Genomic DNA, 18,037 nt, shown 5'->3' with positions numbered 1-18,037 from the left:
CTCGCTCAATAAATAAAACGTTCTTCATAGTGAGTATCGCGTAAAATTTACATATACATTGTAGGTCCCATTATCATATTACTGTGTAGGTTAAATATATTTATACATTATCCGCTTACTTAAATTTTTTATTTCTAAAATCTATATTTTGTCGAAGCTACAATACTTTGAAGATTTATATTTCCATTTCCCTTTATAGAGGTTTTAAAAATATCGCGCGCAAAGCTGATGAATGAGCGAGTGCGCATGCGTAATTGAATTAGAACACGAAACATTTACGAAACAATTTTTTCTAACTTTCATGATTTTAGATTTATAAATTGTCAAATTTTGCAAATAACTTTTAAAGTGTTCTTTAAAATTTTTACACTCAAATGAATAAACAACAAAAATGATTTAAGCATAATATTTTATTACATTGAAACCTTAATACGTACAAAAAGCAATATTTATTTTTCACTAAGCAGATTATAAAATGCTTTTCGACGTAACAAGGTTTCATCTTGTTTACACGTATCAATTTATAAATAAATAAATAAATAAATAAATAAATTAGTACAGTATTATTTACAAATAATAATATAATAGATATTGATAAGAAAAGCACAAAAAGATTCTAATAAATTATGTATCTCAAAATTATTGATTAATGATACAAAACGTCGATATAGAGTCAGTTTTCAATGTACTTTCCATGTATACAGTTTCGAAAATTATGACAAATAACGGTATTCGAAAGTGTTTAGTAAAGACATCGTCGTGAATCAATTTTAGGGCGCAACAATGATGAATGCAAATGCACGATTCAAATGGATTACGCTCATTGATATTCCTCGTCAGTCGTAACTTGGCGGGAAAACAATGCATTTTAAACGTGTCGCAAACTTAATACTTCATTGAAGTAACTTAAATCAAAAGATAACAGACAATATTAAGCTCTATTGCGCAGGATCATTAAAATAAATCAGGTACGAGATCGTCGTCGGCGTAATCACTGTAATCATCAGCTCCGGGCGGTACAAAAATTCCCCCAAGTACGCCGGAAAGATTTTCGCCGAGACCCATCGCCGTTGCAACCCCGAAAACAAGCCTCATCATAAGTATTCTCATAAAATTCACCACGTTCGTCTCTTTGCTTTGCAGAGATAATTGCGTGGTTTTCTTTGCCCGGCTCTCAACTTGAATCTGTCGATTATAATATTTCAGTTTGCTATTGCAACCTATGTGTTTATAAACGTTTACTCAGTCGATACTCACCGCGAAACAAGTAAGGAGAACTGCCATCAGAGCGAGCGTAATTCTCATCTTGCACTTCCGTAGCGTTATTCACTTCCGGCGAATCCTTTTGAAGGCGTCGATGAATTAATTCTCCGTTGGATTCGTTGAAACAGTCTCGACCGAACCCGAAGAGCGAGCAACTAGAACTGAACAGGTCGCGTTTACGCGGGAGAAACTTGTACCGTTCTTATTCTAGTTGAAAAGTTCGTCGCCGATAGAGCACGATCGAACAGGTGAACGATGGGGACAAAGTAAAATAAGCGCGGTAACCATGATCACAGAACCGAAGTTATTCTAAAGTAACGGTACACGACAAAAAAAGGCATTCAGGCCATCTCTTCGGGTTATGCGATACGTGCTTGACCACGTATGTAGTCACGCTAACGATGTCTATTGAATTGAGTGCGTGAAAATGGAATTGTTTGGTGAAAGTGTCCATAAAGAGGTCCAAATATGTTTCAAATAGGTTTCAATATGAATGGGTACTTTTTATGAGTATATACTTTCAGAGCCGTAAAACATTCAAGTTCTCCCTGGATCTACCTAGGCTTTTTCTAGTGCTCCCTAGGTTTGACACAAATTCTACCTTTTTCTAAGTCTATTACAAATTCCCCTTAGACTGTCTCTACACTTCAAGACATTTGAATTTTTGAATTTTAAGATTTTAGAATCTTGAGAATGCAGGGTTTGGGAATTTTGGAACCTTGATAATATTGAAGTTTGCATCTTTGGGCTGTACTTATATTTCTCCTTGAGGCATATAAGGGAATATGAAGGACTCCTCTTCCCAAGTCTTATCCCTTTCAGGTTTTTTCCATATTTTAAGGCAGAATATTGTGACATTTCTTCCTCTGCTTTTTCTTAATAAACAGACGTATACATTGAAATGTACATATTCAATTTAATACTAGCTTTACTGTCAGCACAATCGTCGAATTGTCTTAGTCCTCAAAGTACAAATAGTCGATCAAATTTTTCCACGTTTTTGCTGAAACAAAAGAAAAGAGAAGTTAGATAATTCGAGAGAAACTTCCCGACTGGTTTTAAGCGAAATGCATGGGAAAATGGGTTCTCTAAAGAAGGTTGAGTACGTCTGCATCGTTTGCAGGTAATTTTGAAGGTACTTAGCCTCAATTGTTTGTTTTACGACTTTGTTCCATTTGCATATTATGAACCAATGAACTTTCACAATAAGCGTGTTGTTAAATGTAGCCAGGAAATTATCCTGAATAATGAATTATAATGCTGATACACGTCGTTGCTTGCCAAACATGCGAGGCCGGAAATCACCTTACTACATCTCGGTATAAAGAATACATCTGTACATTGAACATATAAATAAAATAACTGTATAAAATTATTCAAATAAATAATTGCGACGAAAGCTTCACATTGTTATCCAGAAGACGATGGTAATTATTTATATACGGTTTTTGGCCCATTGTCGTCACGGTATCATTACCGACCCGTAGAATGGCGGCTCCATTATCATTCAATGCACGCGAGCAACATAATAGTGAAACATCGCAAAATCGTCTGAAATAGCCGGTCGCCAATGATGGCTGACAATCGACGTCTCCTAACGATTGAATGGAAATGAAAATCGTTCAGAAGCATCGTGACAATGACCGAGGAACAGCCACGACGATGCTAATGACGATGCCCGATTTGTGGCGAAGATTCACCTGGTGCCGAGGGTTTCCTTTGGAATCGGCGCCCAGGTGGGGGAGCAGGTACCTTTAGTGAAAGGCAGGATGCGCCCGGGACCGGACGTGATGTACTTCGCATACAGAAACAGTTCCAGAAACGAAGGAAACACTGTCGCTGGACTATGATGATTGGTGCTCCCCCTCTTCATCAAGATAACCGTGCTCTAAGTATGACATGCTGAGGACGTCACCGGATAAATTTTTATGCTTTCTGTTAACAACTCCTGCATTCATTTATGGGCACAAACGCTGATTCTCGTCAAACCGGATATTTTTCTTTGATTAGGCTGTTTAAGACGACGTAAACGATGAAGTATCACCGATTTGATGTTCGTCCTTGACCTACAAGATAAATGATATTGAAGCATGTTCAGAAATAGTAATAGTATTATATTGTACGATATGATCAATTTCAAAATATAGTTTGATACAATTACACAAGTTATAGTTTGACACAAAATGACGAATGTGGTACATCATTTTAAAGCTTGACAAAAAGAACTACATAAATATTTTATCAAAAATTTTACTGCAATGTAATTAATTACAGGCTGCAGTAATCATGAACAAGGATGTACTTCATTAAGTTGATTGTTTAATATGAATTTGTAATATAAATGTATCTCAAAATATCACTTAAGACACACCATTTGAATTTTACTCAGAATGTACCGTTCTTTTCATGTTTAAAAAAAAAAACTAATTTAATATAATACAATTCAACGAATTTTCCCTTTTAGAAATTTGTATTAGGAACTTTTTTAAATATTCTTTATATGAAGAATGCAAAAATAACGTCATGTGTATTTGACCATAACAGAGATTTTCATGGAGGGATGCGATTCAGTAAAACGAAACGATCAATACCTATCAATGGAGCTTTCTATTGCAACCTACACAGGTGAGCATAGAATGAAGTAAACGGGCGTCAAGAGTTCATAGACCCAGTCAAGCTATTATTTAAAGTTGCATCGTGTGTACTGCAAATTTCCACATTCTGAGATACTGCTTCCATAAAACATCTGCAACATGATTAATACATGATGTCTTCTATGAGGAAAGTAACTAGTATTGAGGCACAAAATAAATAACATTTACATATCATTTTTTCTTCATTTAAAAATAATATTTTGGCCCTCAGCAAAGATTCTCAGTTTGATGTCATTCACTCATGTTAACAAATCTGAAAAGAAAACATGAATGTGACGAAATGAAGATTCCCGAATCATTAACATTCCATACGAATACTTTGCTAAAAAAGTCATTGTTGCTTCGTTTTTTCCGGCCTGTCTAGACACGTCCGGAAGTGGCGGTAGAAACGTACATTTCCTCGAAATGCAAAATTCATGTTACGTCAATTTAAAAATCGATTATTATTGACAGAAGATCGTTTTCCCGTGACGTGGGTGCGTTAATGGGATACGTGTCGCCAAGCCGTGAAACAATAGTACACGTTTCTGTCCTTCTCCGATTCAACACGGCTTGGAATCAGTTCCTCTTTCGTACTATCCTTCGAGAGAGAGAGGATTCTCCTCTTCAGCTAGTGCGTGCTTCACCCTCACGGATGACACTTTGTTCGGTCTCCGCGACACAACTTTTACTCGTCGTCTCGGCTCCTTCCTTCTCGACCAACATGCCGCCAGAAAACTTCTCTTAATTTTATCAATTCACTTTTTCACATTTTGGTTTTCTTTCACTGTGCAAATGGATAAACGAATTATTTTCTGTGAACTTGCGATTTCAAGATTTATCTTCTCTGGATGGACTCAGTGAATTTTCATTCGTTGTTGATTGTACATTGTAACACGTGGTTGTTGAAGAATTTGTAAGATGAACGCGGAGGAGGTCAAAGTTGGATGCTTTCAAATAGTTATCGTGTTGCTATTGGGTGTTAATTATGTGATCGTTGCTATGAGCCACGCGTTGCCGATTTTTCACAATTACACGCCGAAATTTTACTGCCAGGTAAGATTCTTGTGCATCCAGTAATTTTTAACAGAGAAAAATAAAATGAAAGAGTATGAAATTAATCTATGAGATGTAAAACGTAAAACTGTTTTTTGTACGTGCGTGCTTTATGGCCTCATATTCGGAATTAAAATTTTGTAAAATAGAAAACATTGAAAGAATTATTTTAGGCAATTTTTAATGGTCAGGTTCAATCATTTTTAATTTAATAAATGAAACAATCTTTTTATGTGTATTTAATATCTTATGATATTATTATTTTAATATTTTATGATATTATTATTTCAATATCTTATGATACTATTATTCTTAATATCTTATGATATTATTATTCTTAACATCTTATGATACTAATATTCTTAATATGTATGATATTACTATTTAAATATTTTATAATATTAAAAATTTGACAACCTTGTATTTGAAGAAATTATTCAAATTTGTAATTTGGTAATAGAAAAGAATTATTGAGTAGATCACAATGCGGAGGTAGAATATAAATTAGTAACGTAAAATAAAGTCACGAAAATGTAACACAAGTCTCCTAAAACGCTGAGGCAGTTTCATTCACATAATTACAGGCAAAAAACGGAACGAAACGAACGTACGGTTGTCAAGATCTCAGCAACGCGACTATTGCAACCAATCAGACTTCCGGTCTCGAGTCATTGGATTTAAATCTGTGTTTCGGAGATTATCAATTTGCAACCGAGTTTGGGGAAAACAGCGTGGTAACGGAATGGGGTTTAATATGCGAAAAACAATATTTGACGTTTCTTGGTCCAACCGTTTATTATATCGGTGTATTAATGGGTGCTTGGATCGCCGGCCTTTTGGCGGATCGTATCGGAAGACTTCCGGTCCAAGCGATATGCCTTTACACTCAGGGCACGATGGCTGTGGCGTTGTACGTTGTGCAGGTAAACACGGAGTTTCCTATAAATGAAAAAGGAAAGGAGGCAGTTCTGAATGGAATGCTAATTTTAGAACTATCCTACGTTCCTGGCTCTTCGCGGACTGCAAGGAGTCTTTGTTCAGGGTCTGCAAAATTCGACTTACATTTTATCCCTGGAACTGTTTCCTGCGAAAGCGCGGACGTTCGTTGCTTTAGTTATGCAAATTGCGTGGGCCATTGGTTTACTGCTCCTTGCTGCACTCAGCTACGCCATACCTGACTGGAGGATCTTGCAGTTGGCCGTTTCGGTTCCTACAGCGATCACGGTGCTTTACATTTGGTAATAATTGTTTATAATTAAATCATGAATTCTTTTTAGAAAGATACTACGTTACTTTATATTCAGTGATTTTAATATGAAATCAGACAAATGTGATATAAAGCGACACTTATAGCACACCATTTTGAAGCTTAAGGTGTAACAAACAAAACTGCTAACACTTTGTTAAATTTTTTGATGTGAAATGGTTGGTTATCTGCCTCAATCAATAATCATTTACTGCAAACAATGAGATGTAAATTCAAGTCTAACAATATTTCATGACATAGATATATCATAAAGCAGTACTTGCAGTATGTAAATTTGAAACTCGATACAAAATGGTGTATAGTCAATTGTAATAAACAATTTTTATATATCAAACGAAACGCATAAAGTTTAACACAATTTCATGACATAAAAGAATTACAAAATGACACTTATGGCACATTGTTTTGAAACTTAAACTTTGACAAAAATGACATCGTAAGAATTTTTTGTTAATTTTGAATACAACATGGTTGGTCATCGGCCTCAAACAGCCATTACTATAAACAGTAAAATGTACCCTAAGTTCGACATGTTATGACAGAAAATAAACTGACAGTTATGCTCATTGCAGCATAACTAACGAGTAAATAAATATAATTTGATATACAGGATGATACCAGAATCGCCGAGATGGCTGCTAGCGAAGGGAAAAACGACAGAAGCAGACATGGCAGTGGAACGCATTGGAAAGTACAATGTTTGCTGCACCAAATCGCGAAGGGAGAATTCTAAAACGGAAATGAGCATTCTCGAAAATACAACGCCGATTAAACCGGAGAGAAAGTCACGTGTTTCTTGTGCAGACCTGAAGAAAACAAAAACCGACAGTGAAATGAAAGAAGAGGCTGCTAATCTACTAAGCAGCAACGTGGACGTTGCTGAACAGAAAGTTCGAAGTAACAATTAGAAACTATTCTATTTTTTGTACAATTTTTCAACGTTATAAATGGATAATGTATTACAGAAACAAGTTTAAGAGCAATTTCCGAAAATCTGGAGAGCAGACTATCTAAAACGGAATGCGAAACGGAGTCTTCTCAACTCGAAGGTGAAGTGGACAAAAGGAATATTCCATCCAGCTCTAAAAGTCATAAGAAGTCCAAGTCGATATCCCAGCCAGCCAATAATCAGCGATTATCCATGAAGAAAGCGTACGATACCGTAGAGCTGCGCTCACCTGAGAAGAAAGAGATGTTGGTCACGGATGAAGAGAAGAAGTGTGAAAAAATTGAAGAGAATATGCAAACCAAACATGAACTGAGGGAACAATTGAAATCCATACTTTTAAGAAAATATGGAGCTGTAATGGTTTTTCAATGGTAACTGTGCGGCACTTGTTTTTGATAATCAGGTAGACCTCGTACGAGTATTTATTTTTCATTTGTTGCAGGTTTACCTCCTCCATGGCCTGTTATGTTTTCATGACACTTGTCCCACCTTTGCCTCTTAATCGACACGTCGACTTTGCTTTAGGAGGGACTTTAGAAATTGCAACTTATGTGTTCACCTACTTTGTACTCTCCAGATATGGCAGACGGATACCTATGTCTGCATATCAATCCATTTGTGGTGTTATTTGCATTTTAATAGCGGCTACAATTATATTGTCAAATCCTGTGACAACCATTGGTAGGCGTTTAACATTTTATAAGACTGACACATTGACCGTCATACTGATGTTACTAAAAACTTCATGGAATAGTATTTCTACTTTTAACAAACTTTAAATAGCAAATATATTTCTAACAAGTAAAACTTTAATAACATTAGGATTTTTATGGGAACTCAAATATCATCCATGAATGATAGGTCAATGTGTTAAAATTTTATAAAACACTTGTTAATAGTTTTTGATTAACACTAGAACTACCAACCAGTCAAAATGACTGGTTTCAGATTTCTCATTTCATATTACAAAATTTTATTGTCGTGATTTTATGGAAATGTTTGTCATATTTTGTTGAGGTAAAAACTAGTTCTATATGTTACTTGATGCTTTAGTATTTATTTATTTCCCTTTTCATTTTATTTTTCATTCTTCGATAAACGAGCATTTAATGTTCGTAGTTCTAGTGTTAATAATGTGTAGATGTTGAATAAATTTGTATACTCTATTTGCAGACCTCACAAAAACTATCATGCTCCTGTTTGGTAGAATAACAGTAATGAGTACTGTTTTTGTAGCATATTTATACACGACTGAGATATTTCCAACTATTGTACGAGGCACCTGTTTAGGTCTCTGTACTGTTTCTGCCAAAATAGGCAGTTTGTGTACACCGCATGTGTTATTATCGGTAAGTTTTGTATATCTCGGTTGCTTAACACTTTGTTTGCAATATTAATTTAATAAGATACATCCTGAATCATGGCCTCAAACATTAATGCACCTTGGTACAGTGGTTACCCACTACCTTTTCAAATTTTTATATATAAAATTACTGTAAGTTTGTGAAACACCAACATTTCCATTTCCATAACTCCTCTTATTAACTTATTATTCACCATAAGATCCATTTAAATACCTAATAAAACAAGGATCAATTTCTGACATATTGATGAGACCAATTTTTATTTTTAGGGAGAATATTTTCCAGTCACCATTCCACTACTGATCATTGGAATGCTATGCTTAGTGTCTGGAGCTCTCGTTTTGATCTTACCAGAAACTTTTGACAAAGTCTTACCGGACACGTCAGAAGATTCTGAATTGTTAACAGTGAAAAGAAGAGAGAAAAGAAACAATGATAATCTGAATAACGAAACCCCACCTACCATTGAAGATGCCTCAGAAAGGGAGATACTCAGAACAAAATTGTTTTCAGAGGATTGGGTGGATGCTGGAAATGGTATATTAGTGAATTTCACGGAGAACAAGAATTCTGACTGAAAACTATGGGCATGTTAAAAAATGAGATCACTTTATTGTACTGTTTAGAAGCCTTGATTTTTTATAAGGATTTTTACGATGTGATTGGAAATGTAAATTTTTGACTGGACATTTACTACTTTTTATGGTTCTTTATATATGTATATTTAATATCGTAATATGTGATTTAGATTACTTAAGTGCAAGTACTATATTTTTCATATTATAGTAATTTCTTGTTTGTTAAATATAATGCGTTAAACAAATTATAATAAAGTAAGTTGTCACTGCCTGCTAAAACAAATGTAGGAGCTGGAATGTTTCATATTTTAATTCTTTTTATATAGTTCAACAGGTACCAAAGTATTGCATTTGTAAGGGCTTAGTAGTGTAAAAATTAATTTAACATAAAAGGCGGTAATTATTGTTACATGGATACATCCTTTTATTACTTGTCTCCTCTTAACAAATAAAAATGTGTTTTACAAGAAATGTTATATGAAAAAAAAAAATGATTGAACAGTACTTGAATAATTATATTAATACAGATTGTTTCAGAGTGAAACAAAATGACTTACTAAAACAGGTAAAATCCACAGCATCTATTCAGTATCTTCAATTATTTTCCACCTTTTCCACTGTCTTGAAGCACAAATAGTCATAATAATTATGAACAGCTATTCAGGTTTCAGCATCGCTCGTCCAAAATCAGATTCTACAATTTGAGCGTCTTTATTTCAATTTGTTTCTGCCAATTATTTAAAACATATGCATCTTTTAGTTTAGTGTATATGAACAATGAAACTTTATAAGTTTCGTCTACTTGTTTAAAGTAATTTTCACTTATGATTTAATGCTGTTAGATTTTAAGCGAAGTTCTTTATATAAATTAAATATGCATGAGAGATAGAAGGAAAGAGGGAGAAGTGTAATCACAGATATATTGCGAACATAGAAAAGTACTTTATTTGTGACTTATAGCCAAAAAAACACTACTAAAACAATTCTGATAAGGAACTATATTATATAGATGATTTTATGTAATGTCATTTTAGTATTATAGTTTTTATGGACCCGTTTAATAGCAAATTTTATATAATATATTATTCAAGGAACTTTAGGTTGTACAATACCATTGTTTTGAGGATTTGTATGTTGCGTTTGCTCAGCAGCAGTCTGTAATAGTCTTGTCCTACGTCTGGTATAATGTTGCCATAATAAAATTTGTTGATCGTCTATAAATTTTGTACACTGAGAATTTACAACTTCTCTCCTAAAGTGTTCATATTGCAATAAATCTAAGAAATACAAGCACATAGGATATTTCAAATACTTTGCATATTCTGGTTCCTTCCAGTACAACAAATATTTAAGATAGTTGATAAATGTTGAGTCCTTAAAATATCCACGTTGCGCTAGAACTGTAATAACATTTGTTATTATCTTTCACAAAAACCTTTTATATATTTTAAAACTTTTTAGTAAACATACAATTTAAATAATTTGGATTAGCAAGACACTGAACAAATTCCAACTCAACCTGAAATCTTAAGCGTTGTTGATCATCTGTTTCTGGACCCCCTAAACAAAAACAATCACATATTTAACAAATAATTAATCATAATATGTATATCCTCTGTTAAAACCTAACCTAACACCAAATATTAAAAATCAAATACTGTATAATTTTTAAAACATTTAACGTTAAAATAAGTTATACTTCTTCATATATTTTTGAAAAAAGTATAAATACCGTTCATTCCAATGAAAGATGGTTTTCTGCCTTTCATGAGACCCGGAGGATCATCCAGACGGTTCATAGTATGTACATTAATCCTGCGCAGTTAATTTTTTCCGACAGTGTTGATTACAAAGTCACACTTACGATAAATTAGACAGAAAATAATTAAAACAATTGAAACTCTGCCGTAGAATTTCGTTGAAGCTGTCTAAGATTTTCGTATACATGTTGAATACATATGACGTAAAATTAACTCAACACGCTATGACGATGTTAGCGCTCTCTTGCTTCGGTGATTATCAGAAGAACTAAAAAAAGCGCTTTATCCTTCTGCGCCAAATCTGAATTTCCTTTCTAAACACACTCTACAAGGTATAATCTAAACATTGCACAATTCTTTTGTTTTATAATTTCATATTGATGTTACAGTTTATTTGGCCTCATAAGTAATATGCTACAACACACCTCAATGATACACGATGATACATAATTTGTATGCTTGTGGTTATTTAGAAATAACTGCTACTTTGAATTATTCGTGACTCGATCACATTTATTCTCAATCACGGTGAGTTCTCACAGTGATTCGATTGCTTCTGATTGGTAGAGAATATTCTCAATTTTTACAAATTATATTCTTAGCCTATACGTGCATTATGATCTAAAATTAACGTTAATATAATTCGCTTATTAGGAGAAAGAAAAAGGAAGAGTAGAAATAATAAATTGTAAGTATATAGTGTACAATAATAAATTGTAAATTCAATTTTTAATTTCTTCAAATTGTGTTTCATAAATGTTCATAAAATTTTTCAATAAAATGCATATGTAAAACTAACCTATTTGTATTTTTAAATTGTAAGTTACTTCTTGTTATCGTTTGAAGTAATGTATAATACACATATATACGGAATGTGGTAATGTATAAAAATTTAATATGAATATTGGCAAAAATTTAATTGACATATGTGTAACTTACATTATAACATTATGATATTATACATTATTACAACATATGTTACAACATTATATTTATAATAAATATATTTATAATAATGTAAGAATGGCATTATAAGAGTGTTTGTGTATATAACATGATAGATGTCTATTATTAGAAAACTAATTAAAACCAAAGCAGCTATTATGAATAAAATAAAATTTTGATATGCAAAGTAGGAAATAACGATCACAGTTAATGAGGGCCGCTCCTGAATGCCATCTTCCGAAGGACGGTCGTGAACAAAGTTCAATCCCGATCCTTTTAATCGCTATAATAAATCACTGTTGGCGATTTTGCACATCATCTTTAATTAGCACCGTACAATCACAAGAAATTTGAACAGGAGGGGCACGAAAGTTCGTGTCCAAAACGGAACGAACGAGGAACTAGATCAGAAAATGATTAAATTAGAAAGCGTCATAATGCCTACATGTCCGTGCCTCCTCCATTTCCGCATGTGCTTTCATAATCCTGCGATGTTGCCCGTGAAAATTAATTAGCGTTATAACAGTACGGATCGCCATATCGACAGTTCGTGTCGTGGTAAGACAACTCTACCATCTCTCTTGAGTCACTGCGTTACGGGCTTCGCTTTTTCATACTAATTCATGCTTTGCTGCTGCCGCAATTACCCTCTTCTTATGCGAGTCGGTCAGCTAAAAAGTACGCTGCTCTTTAGACGGAAACTCGCGTTCTAACGGATACTTGTAACTGCGTGGCCGTTTATGATTAATTTCGTGATATCAATTAAAAATCAACTGGATTCCGTATTTCTCTCCAGTATTCGCCGAGACTTCAAATCGTTCGCCAGTGCAATTCTACGCGGTCTTGTAAGTAGGAAGTGTCTTAGCTGAATCATTGTCATGATGCAGTGTTTTTCAATTATATAATCCTTGGATTTGCATTTAGTTATTAAACATTTTCTTACACGCACTAAAAAAACGATCTTTTTTACTGATATTGTTAATTTTAATATTCGAATGAAATTAAACTGAGTCCAGGTCTTACCTTCAAAAATGATATGAACTTCATGAAATATACCTGTAAAATATTTGGAAGAATCTTTGTTTAAGACTTGTGCTTTACTTTCAGTTATTCAAACCATGGCTTCAAGATTTAAACTTCATGAAACATACTTGTAAAGTATTTGGAAGAATCTTTGTTTAAGACTTGTACTCTACTTTCAGTTATTCAAACTATGGCTTCAAGATTTAAACTTCATGCAAAATACCTGTAAAATATTTGGAAGAATCTTTGTTTAAGACTTCTGCTTTACATTCAGTTACTCAAACCATGGCTTCAAGAAGATTTAAACTTCATGAAAAATACCTGAAAAATATTTGGACGTATCTTTGTTTAAGACTTGTGCTCTACTTTCATTTATGCAAACTATGGTATCTAAGATTTAAACTTCATGAAACACACCTGGAAAATATTTAGAAGAATCTTTGTTTAAGACTTGAACTTTACATTCAGTTATTCAAACTATGGCTTCTAAGATTTAAACTTCATGAAACTCACCTGGAAAATATTTAGAAGAATCTTTGTTTAAGACTTGAACTTTACATTCAGTTATTCAAACTATGGCTTCTAATTGTAAGATTTAAACTTAAGACTCGTCCTTTATTTCCAGTTAATCAAACCATGGCTTCTAAGAAGATGATACCACTGCCATATCCCTTCTCCCTCGAGGCCGAGTTGAAGAAGAATCCGGAAATAAAGATGTCGGACATCGAGATGCTGAGGGAATGGTGCGAGAAGCAGCAACATCTACCGAAGATTTCCGATTTGCTGCTGATAATGTTTCTACACAGCAATTACTACAGCATGGAGGCAGCCAAAAATACGGCAGAGAACTTCTTCACCATCCGATCCCACGTCCCTGAATTCTTCTCAAACAGGGATCCTCTGGGATCGAAGGAAGTGCGTCAAGCATTCAATACTGTGTGAGTCTCAAATCCTGCACAATTCTCTATATACTGTACAATTTTACAATAATCATATTCTTCTTGCAGAGCCATCAACGAATTACCGAGTACCTCAAAGCAAGGTTACAAGATACTTCTCTCGAAGTTAGTGGATCCTGATCCGGCGCATTATTCCTTTGATGAAGTCACGAAATATTTCTTCATGGCATCCGATTTAATTGGACTGAATAACGGTACCTGCGATGGATACATTTTTATCGGGGACTCGGCTAATTTGAGTCTCGGCCATGTGGGTCGTTTGAGTGCTATGGGGATGAAGAAGTTGGTTATGTACGTCCAAGAGGCAATACCCGTGCGATTGAAAGGGATTCATTTCATCAATACACCGCCTGTGATGGATGTGATACTCAATATGGCGAAACCTTTCATGAAGAAGGAACTTTGGAACATGGTAACGCGAAATAGGATATCAAACTTTATGAATAGATTTACAGTTATATTGGATTTGTTTTGCAGTTTGTACTATTTGAAGCTTTGTAAATGGGGAGATTTTTCTATTGAACGCAATTTACTTTCGAGTTGTTCAAACAGTAGTAATCGTGTAAGGCACAATTAGGGTTTTGAGGCCTTCGAAGCGTTCAAGTGAGGCTTTATGATGCCAAGTTTTTCTTGAATCCTCTCTAGACTCTTCTTAGATTTCTCTTCCTAGAATTTTCTTGGATGTAAGCTCTTCTTAGATCACTTTATATTTCTTTCTAGGTTTTTCTTCAATTATTGCTAGACTTAGAACACAGGCTCTTTCTAGACTTTGTCCACTTTCTTTTTCTACCTCAGTTTCTTTTCATTTCTCTTTGAGTTACAAGTCATTGAACATATAAGTTTCAGAAGCAACAAAGTACCAACAATACAAAAAGATTAAAAATTTCACATGAATATCAAAAACGTTCGATCCGATTGCTTATTAAGTAACATTCTCGAGTAATCGTTGCAACATTTCTTCCGATATTTAGTTGCACCGTATCTTACCAGCCAATTACAAGAGTAATAATTTCGAAGTTACATGCGTCTTTGGTTCGACGGTGTCTTACGTAAAATTGTAATTGCTTGACTTTATACGAAACAATAATTTTCCGGTTCAGGGAACAGCTGAAAAATGATGAGTAACGTTTTGTGCAGTAATTTCTTTTACTTTAATAAATATCAGCAACGAATATTATATCTACCCATGCATCTTTGTTCACCCTTGTTGGTTTATTTTTCAGATACACATGCACTCATCGTTGAAGACGTTAGAGGAACACGTATCCCTCGATGCGCTTCCTAAAGATATGGGTGGCAAAGCGGATTCGGTGTCCACGTTGCATGACAAGTTGACGAAAGAAATCGACAGTAAACGAGAATGGTTCATCGAGGAGGAGAAACTGTCTCGGGTGGATGAGTCATCGCGTATCGGCAAAAGTAACATTGCGAATGACCTGTTTGGAGTTGAGGGCACTTTCAAGAAGCTTGACATAGATTAAAATTATTTTTTACTAATATTTCCTTGAAATAAATAAGGCAGATATGAGCTTTGAAGCTTGTACGGTCGCTTCTGCTGTATGTATTATTTGAGGCTTCAGCGTGATGCTTCACTAATGAGAACTTTTCTATTTAAGGCTCGAGATTTTTAAAAATCTCAAACGGTATTAGATTGTTACTATTTACATCATTAGTTAATTAGGACAATGTACAGTTTCTAATTAAATATAACGGTGCCTTCATTCCTTTACGTACCAATTGCTCTGTAATTTAAATACAAGAATATTGTTATAAGTGATATTCCATCGCCGTTTCTAAAACATTTATATTAATTAGAAACACAGATAAGATATACAATTTTTAATAAAAACTATAAAGTATTTGAGTTATAATTGCTTTTATATATTATTATGAATATTTCATGTCGTCTCGGAATATGTGTATAATTTAACACTTAACAATTTAATAAGTAGTCGCTCGTCACGCTACGTGTGATTATACGGTGATGATCCGTTCTACGCCATTTTACGAGTTGGTTTGTATCTACTCAAATGTCTATGGATTGTCAGTGCTGTTCAAGCCGTGGACGCGATCATTAGGCAGTAATTTTTTGTTGCTATAGTTCATTTTTCTTCCGTGCCTTGAATATTTCAGTTTTCTTCAGTGCTTCAAGATCGCAAGACTACTTCTTAAAAGAAGCCAACCATGACCGCATTCAAGCCAGTGAAGTTTGAAGATGAGCTGAAAAAGAATCCGGAAATGAAGAAGGAGGATGTGCAAATGTTGAAGGATTGGAACAAGAAACAGCCACATTTGCCCGAAATGACCGACTCCGAAATAGCGTTGTTTTTACACAGCAATTATTACCGGATAGAAACAACAAAAAATACTATCGATACTTATTATACCATAAAGACACACGTCCCTGAATTTTTTGCGAACAGAGATCCTTTAGGAAACAAGGATCTGAGAAAATCTTTCCAGACAGTGTGAGTATACAGAATGTCATATGTCAAGGATTTTACGAAAAACTGAATCAGACAAAAGTTGAACTACGTTGTGAGGCCACTCTGGAGGCCTCAAAATTAATAAATAGAACAAATATCTTAACGCGTACTTATAAAATAAAGTCTTGTCTACAATTAAGCGTTAAAACGTTGTTTTAATATAAAAAATGAAGGAAGAATAGTGTAAGAGTTAGAATGAAGCATTGCACTGCATTGAGCATTGAGAAATTTTTAAATGAAGAAAATTAATATTGATATCAAGGACAGTGCATAAATAACATCATAACGATGTGAAATATTACGGAATACTGTTCATCTTCACGGTCATTATCTTTCAATCTCGAATTATCTTTTCTTGCATATCACTCTAATTGCGAGCTGCACGCACAAGCCATCTCACGCCACATCTTCAGCCGATTCTGTAAACGAAGTTAAGTTTAAAGTTCTGTAAACGAGTACACAAAATGAAATTTTAATTACTTCAATTTCTTTCAGTACCACATCAATCTTGGAGAAGAAAACACCGGAGGGTTACAACATTATTTATGGAAGGTTAATCGATCCAGAGCCGTCGCATTACGTCTATAACGACGGAATGAAATATCTGAGCATGGTGTTGGACTTGTGGCTCTACTCAGAGGGTACGATGCCAGGACACATCATCTTATTCGATATGAAGAATGTTGTACTAGGACATGCTGCGCGATTAAATCCTATGGGATTGAAGAAGTATCTGACCTTTCTGCAAGATGCATTACCGGTTCGTCTGAAAGGGTTTCACTTCATGAATATCACGCCCGTGATGGATGTGATACTCAACATGATGAAGCCGTTCATGAAGAAAGAACTCATGGACATGGTAATGCAAAATGATAGAGTCATTACTAACCGGAGACAAGTTTTAAGTAGTTTATAGAATACCTCGAGCATTTTAAAATGGTATACGATGTGCCTCATACAATATTTTCAAGGATAGAAGGTGCCTCATAACCTATTTTTGTGGTTACAGAATACCTCATACTATTGCGAGTATACACAGTGTTTTGTACACTATTATACAGTGGTATATTAAGATCTTCATATTGTATTTTGAGAAATAGATATAATTTCACTGTAAACAGACATTATTTCAATGTAAAATACTTCATACTCTTTTTTGATCAGTACCTCATCTACTCGGAGAGCATAATGCGTCGTACCTTATATTGAAAGCTACTTATTTTGATAATAATCATCTTAAAAAAGAGATGACAGCATTCATTTTTTGAAGTTTGTTTCAATGATTTATTTCAGCTTCACACACACACGAATTTGGACACCTTATCGAAATTTATTCCAATCGACGTACTTCCAAATGAAGCTGGTGGAAAAGGGGGCCCGCTAATGAAGATTCATGAAAAAGCGGTTAAAGAGCTCGAAGCGAATCGAGATTATTTTATACAAGAAGAATCGAGACGAGTCAACGAATCGCTAAGACCTGGCAAAGGAAAAACAGCATACGATCTTTTTGGCGTCGAAGGAACATTCAAGAAGCTGGATATCGATTAAACGGTTATATAAGTCATGTTACAAAAATTTGTTTTGTATAGATTTGTTTTTGTTCTCTGATGAAACTGGATGATCTCAGTGGAAAATAAAAAACGTGGTAAACATCGTGATGTTTCTTATTTTAGTAATCTTGGGTGTTTTCATAGGACAACTATGCCACGTTCCTTATTAATATTTGATATGTTAAACGTCTCATATTCCTTAGT

At 34.3% G+C, this 18,037-nt stretch overlaps 4 protein-coding genes across 5 annotated transcripts; 2 read left to right on the top strand and 2 right to left on the bottom strand.

Moving 5' to 3' along the window:
* Window positions 1-395: 395 nt before the first annotated feature.
* Window positions 396-9,743, bottom strand: LOC143264694 (uncharacterized). The gene is made up of 4 exons (XM_076533073.1): window positions 9,668-9,743; window positions 3,855-4,009; window positions 1,258-3,329; window positions 396-1,185 (listed from the first exon to the last, which is right to left on the bottom strand). The coding sequence occupies exons 3-4, from the start codon at window positions 1,303-1,305 to the stop codon at window positions 955-957; spliced, it is 279 nt and encodes a 92-aa protein (XP_076389188.1). The 5' UTR covers window positions 1,306-3,329; window positions 3,855-4,009; window positions 9,668-9,743; the 3' UTR covers window positions 396-954.
* Window positions 4,131-11,079, top strand: LOC100877798 (organic anion transporter 3). The gene is made up of 8 exons (XM_012298490.2): window positions 4,131-4,952; window positions 5,537-5,875; window positions 5,943-6,190; window positions 6,830-7,116; window positions 7,185-7,539; window positions 7,611-7,849; window positions 8,342-8,517; window positions 8,802-11,079. Exons 1-8 carry the CDS (start codon window positions 4,818-4,820, stop codon window positions 9,108-9,110), a joined length of 2,088 nt encoding a protein of 695 aa, XP_012153880.2. The 5' UTR covers window positions 4,131-4,817; the 3' UTR covers window positions 9,111-11,079.
* MED31 (mediator complex subunit 31) lies at window positions 9,511-11,114 on the bottom strand. Of its 2 annotated transcripts, none has more exons than XM_012298492.2 (4): window positions 10,843-11,114; window positions 10,581-10,670; window positions 10,223-10,510; window positions 9,511-9,804 (listed from the first exon to the last, which is right to left on the bottom strand). In XM_012298492.2, exons 1-4 carry the CDS (start codon window positions 10,907-10,909, stop codon window positions 9,767-9,769), a joined length of 483 nt encoding a protein of 160 aa, XP_012153882.1. In that variant the 5' UTR covers window positions 10,910-11,114; the 3' UTR covers window positions 9,511-9,766. The 2 variants fall into 2 exon arrangements, with proteins under 2 accessions (XP_012153882.1, XP_003700274.2); XM_003700226.3 differs by having other exon boundaries at window positions 9,511-9,837; window positions 10,843-11,113.
* Window positions 11,115-11,524: 410 nt separating this feature from the next.
* On the top strand, window positions 11,525-17,935 carry LOC100883462 (uncharacterized). The gene is made up of 7 exons (XM_012298485.2): window positions 11,525-11,558; window positions 13,464-13,776; window positions 13,846-14,209; window positions 15,021-15,275; window positions 15,970-16,265; window positions 16,779-17,142; window positions 17,577-17,935. Exons 2-7 carry the CDS (start codon window positions 13,475-13,477, stop codon window positions 17,829-17,831), a joined length of 1,836 nt encoding a protein of 611 aa, XP_012153875.2. The 5' UTR covers window positions 11,525-11,558; window positions 13,464-13,474; the 3' UTR covers window positions 17,832-17,935.
* The last annotated feature ends 102 nt before the right edge of the window (window positions 17,936-18,037 follow it).

This window comes from Megachile rotundata, chromosome 6, assembly GCF_050947335.1.
Source record: "Megachile rotundata isolate GNS110a chromosome 6, iyMegRotu1, whole genome shotgun sequence".
In the NCBI taxonomy this organism is placed as follows: domain Eukaryota; kingdom Metazoa; phylum Arthropoda; class Insecta; order Hymenoptera; family Megachilidae; genus Megachile; species Megachile rotundata.
Note: the sequence above shows the minus strand (reverse complement) of the source record. Positions and strands in the feature narration are given on the sequence as shown.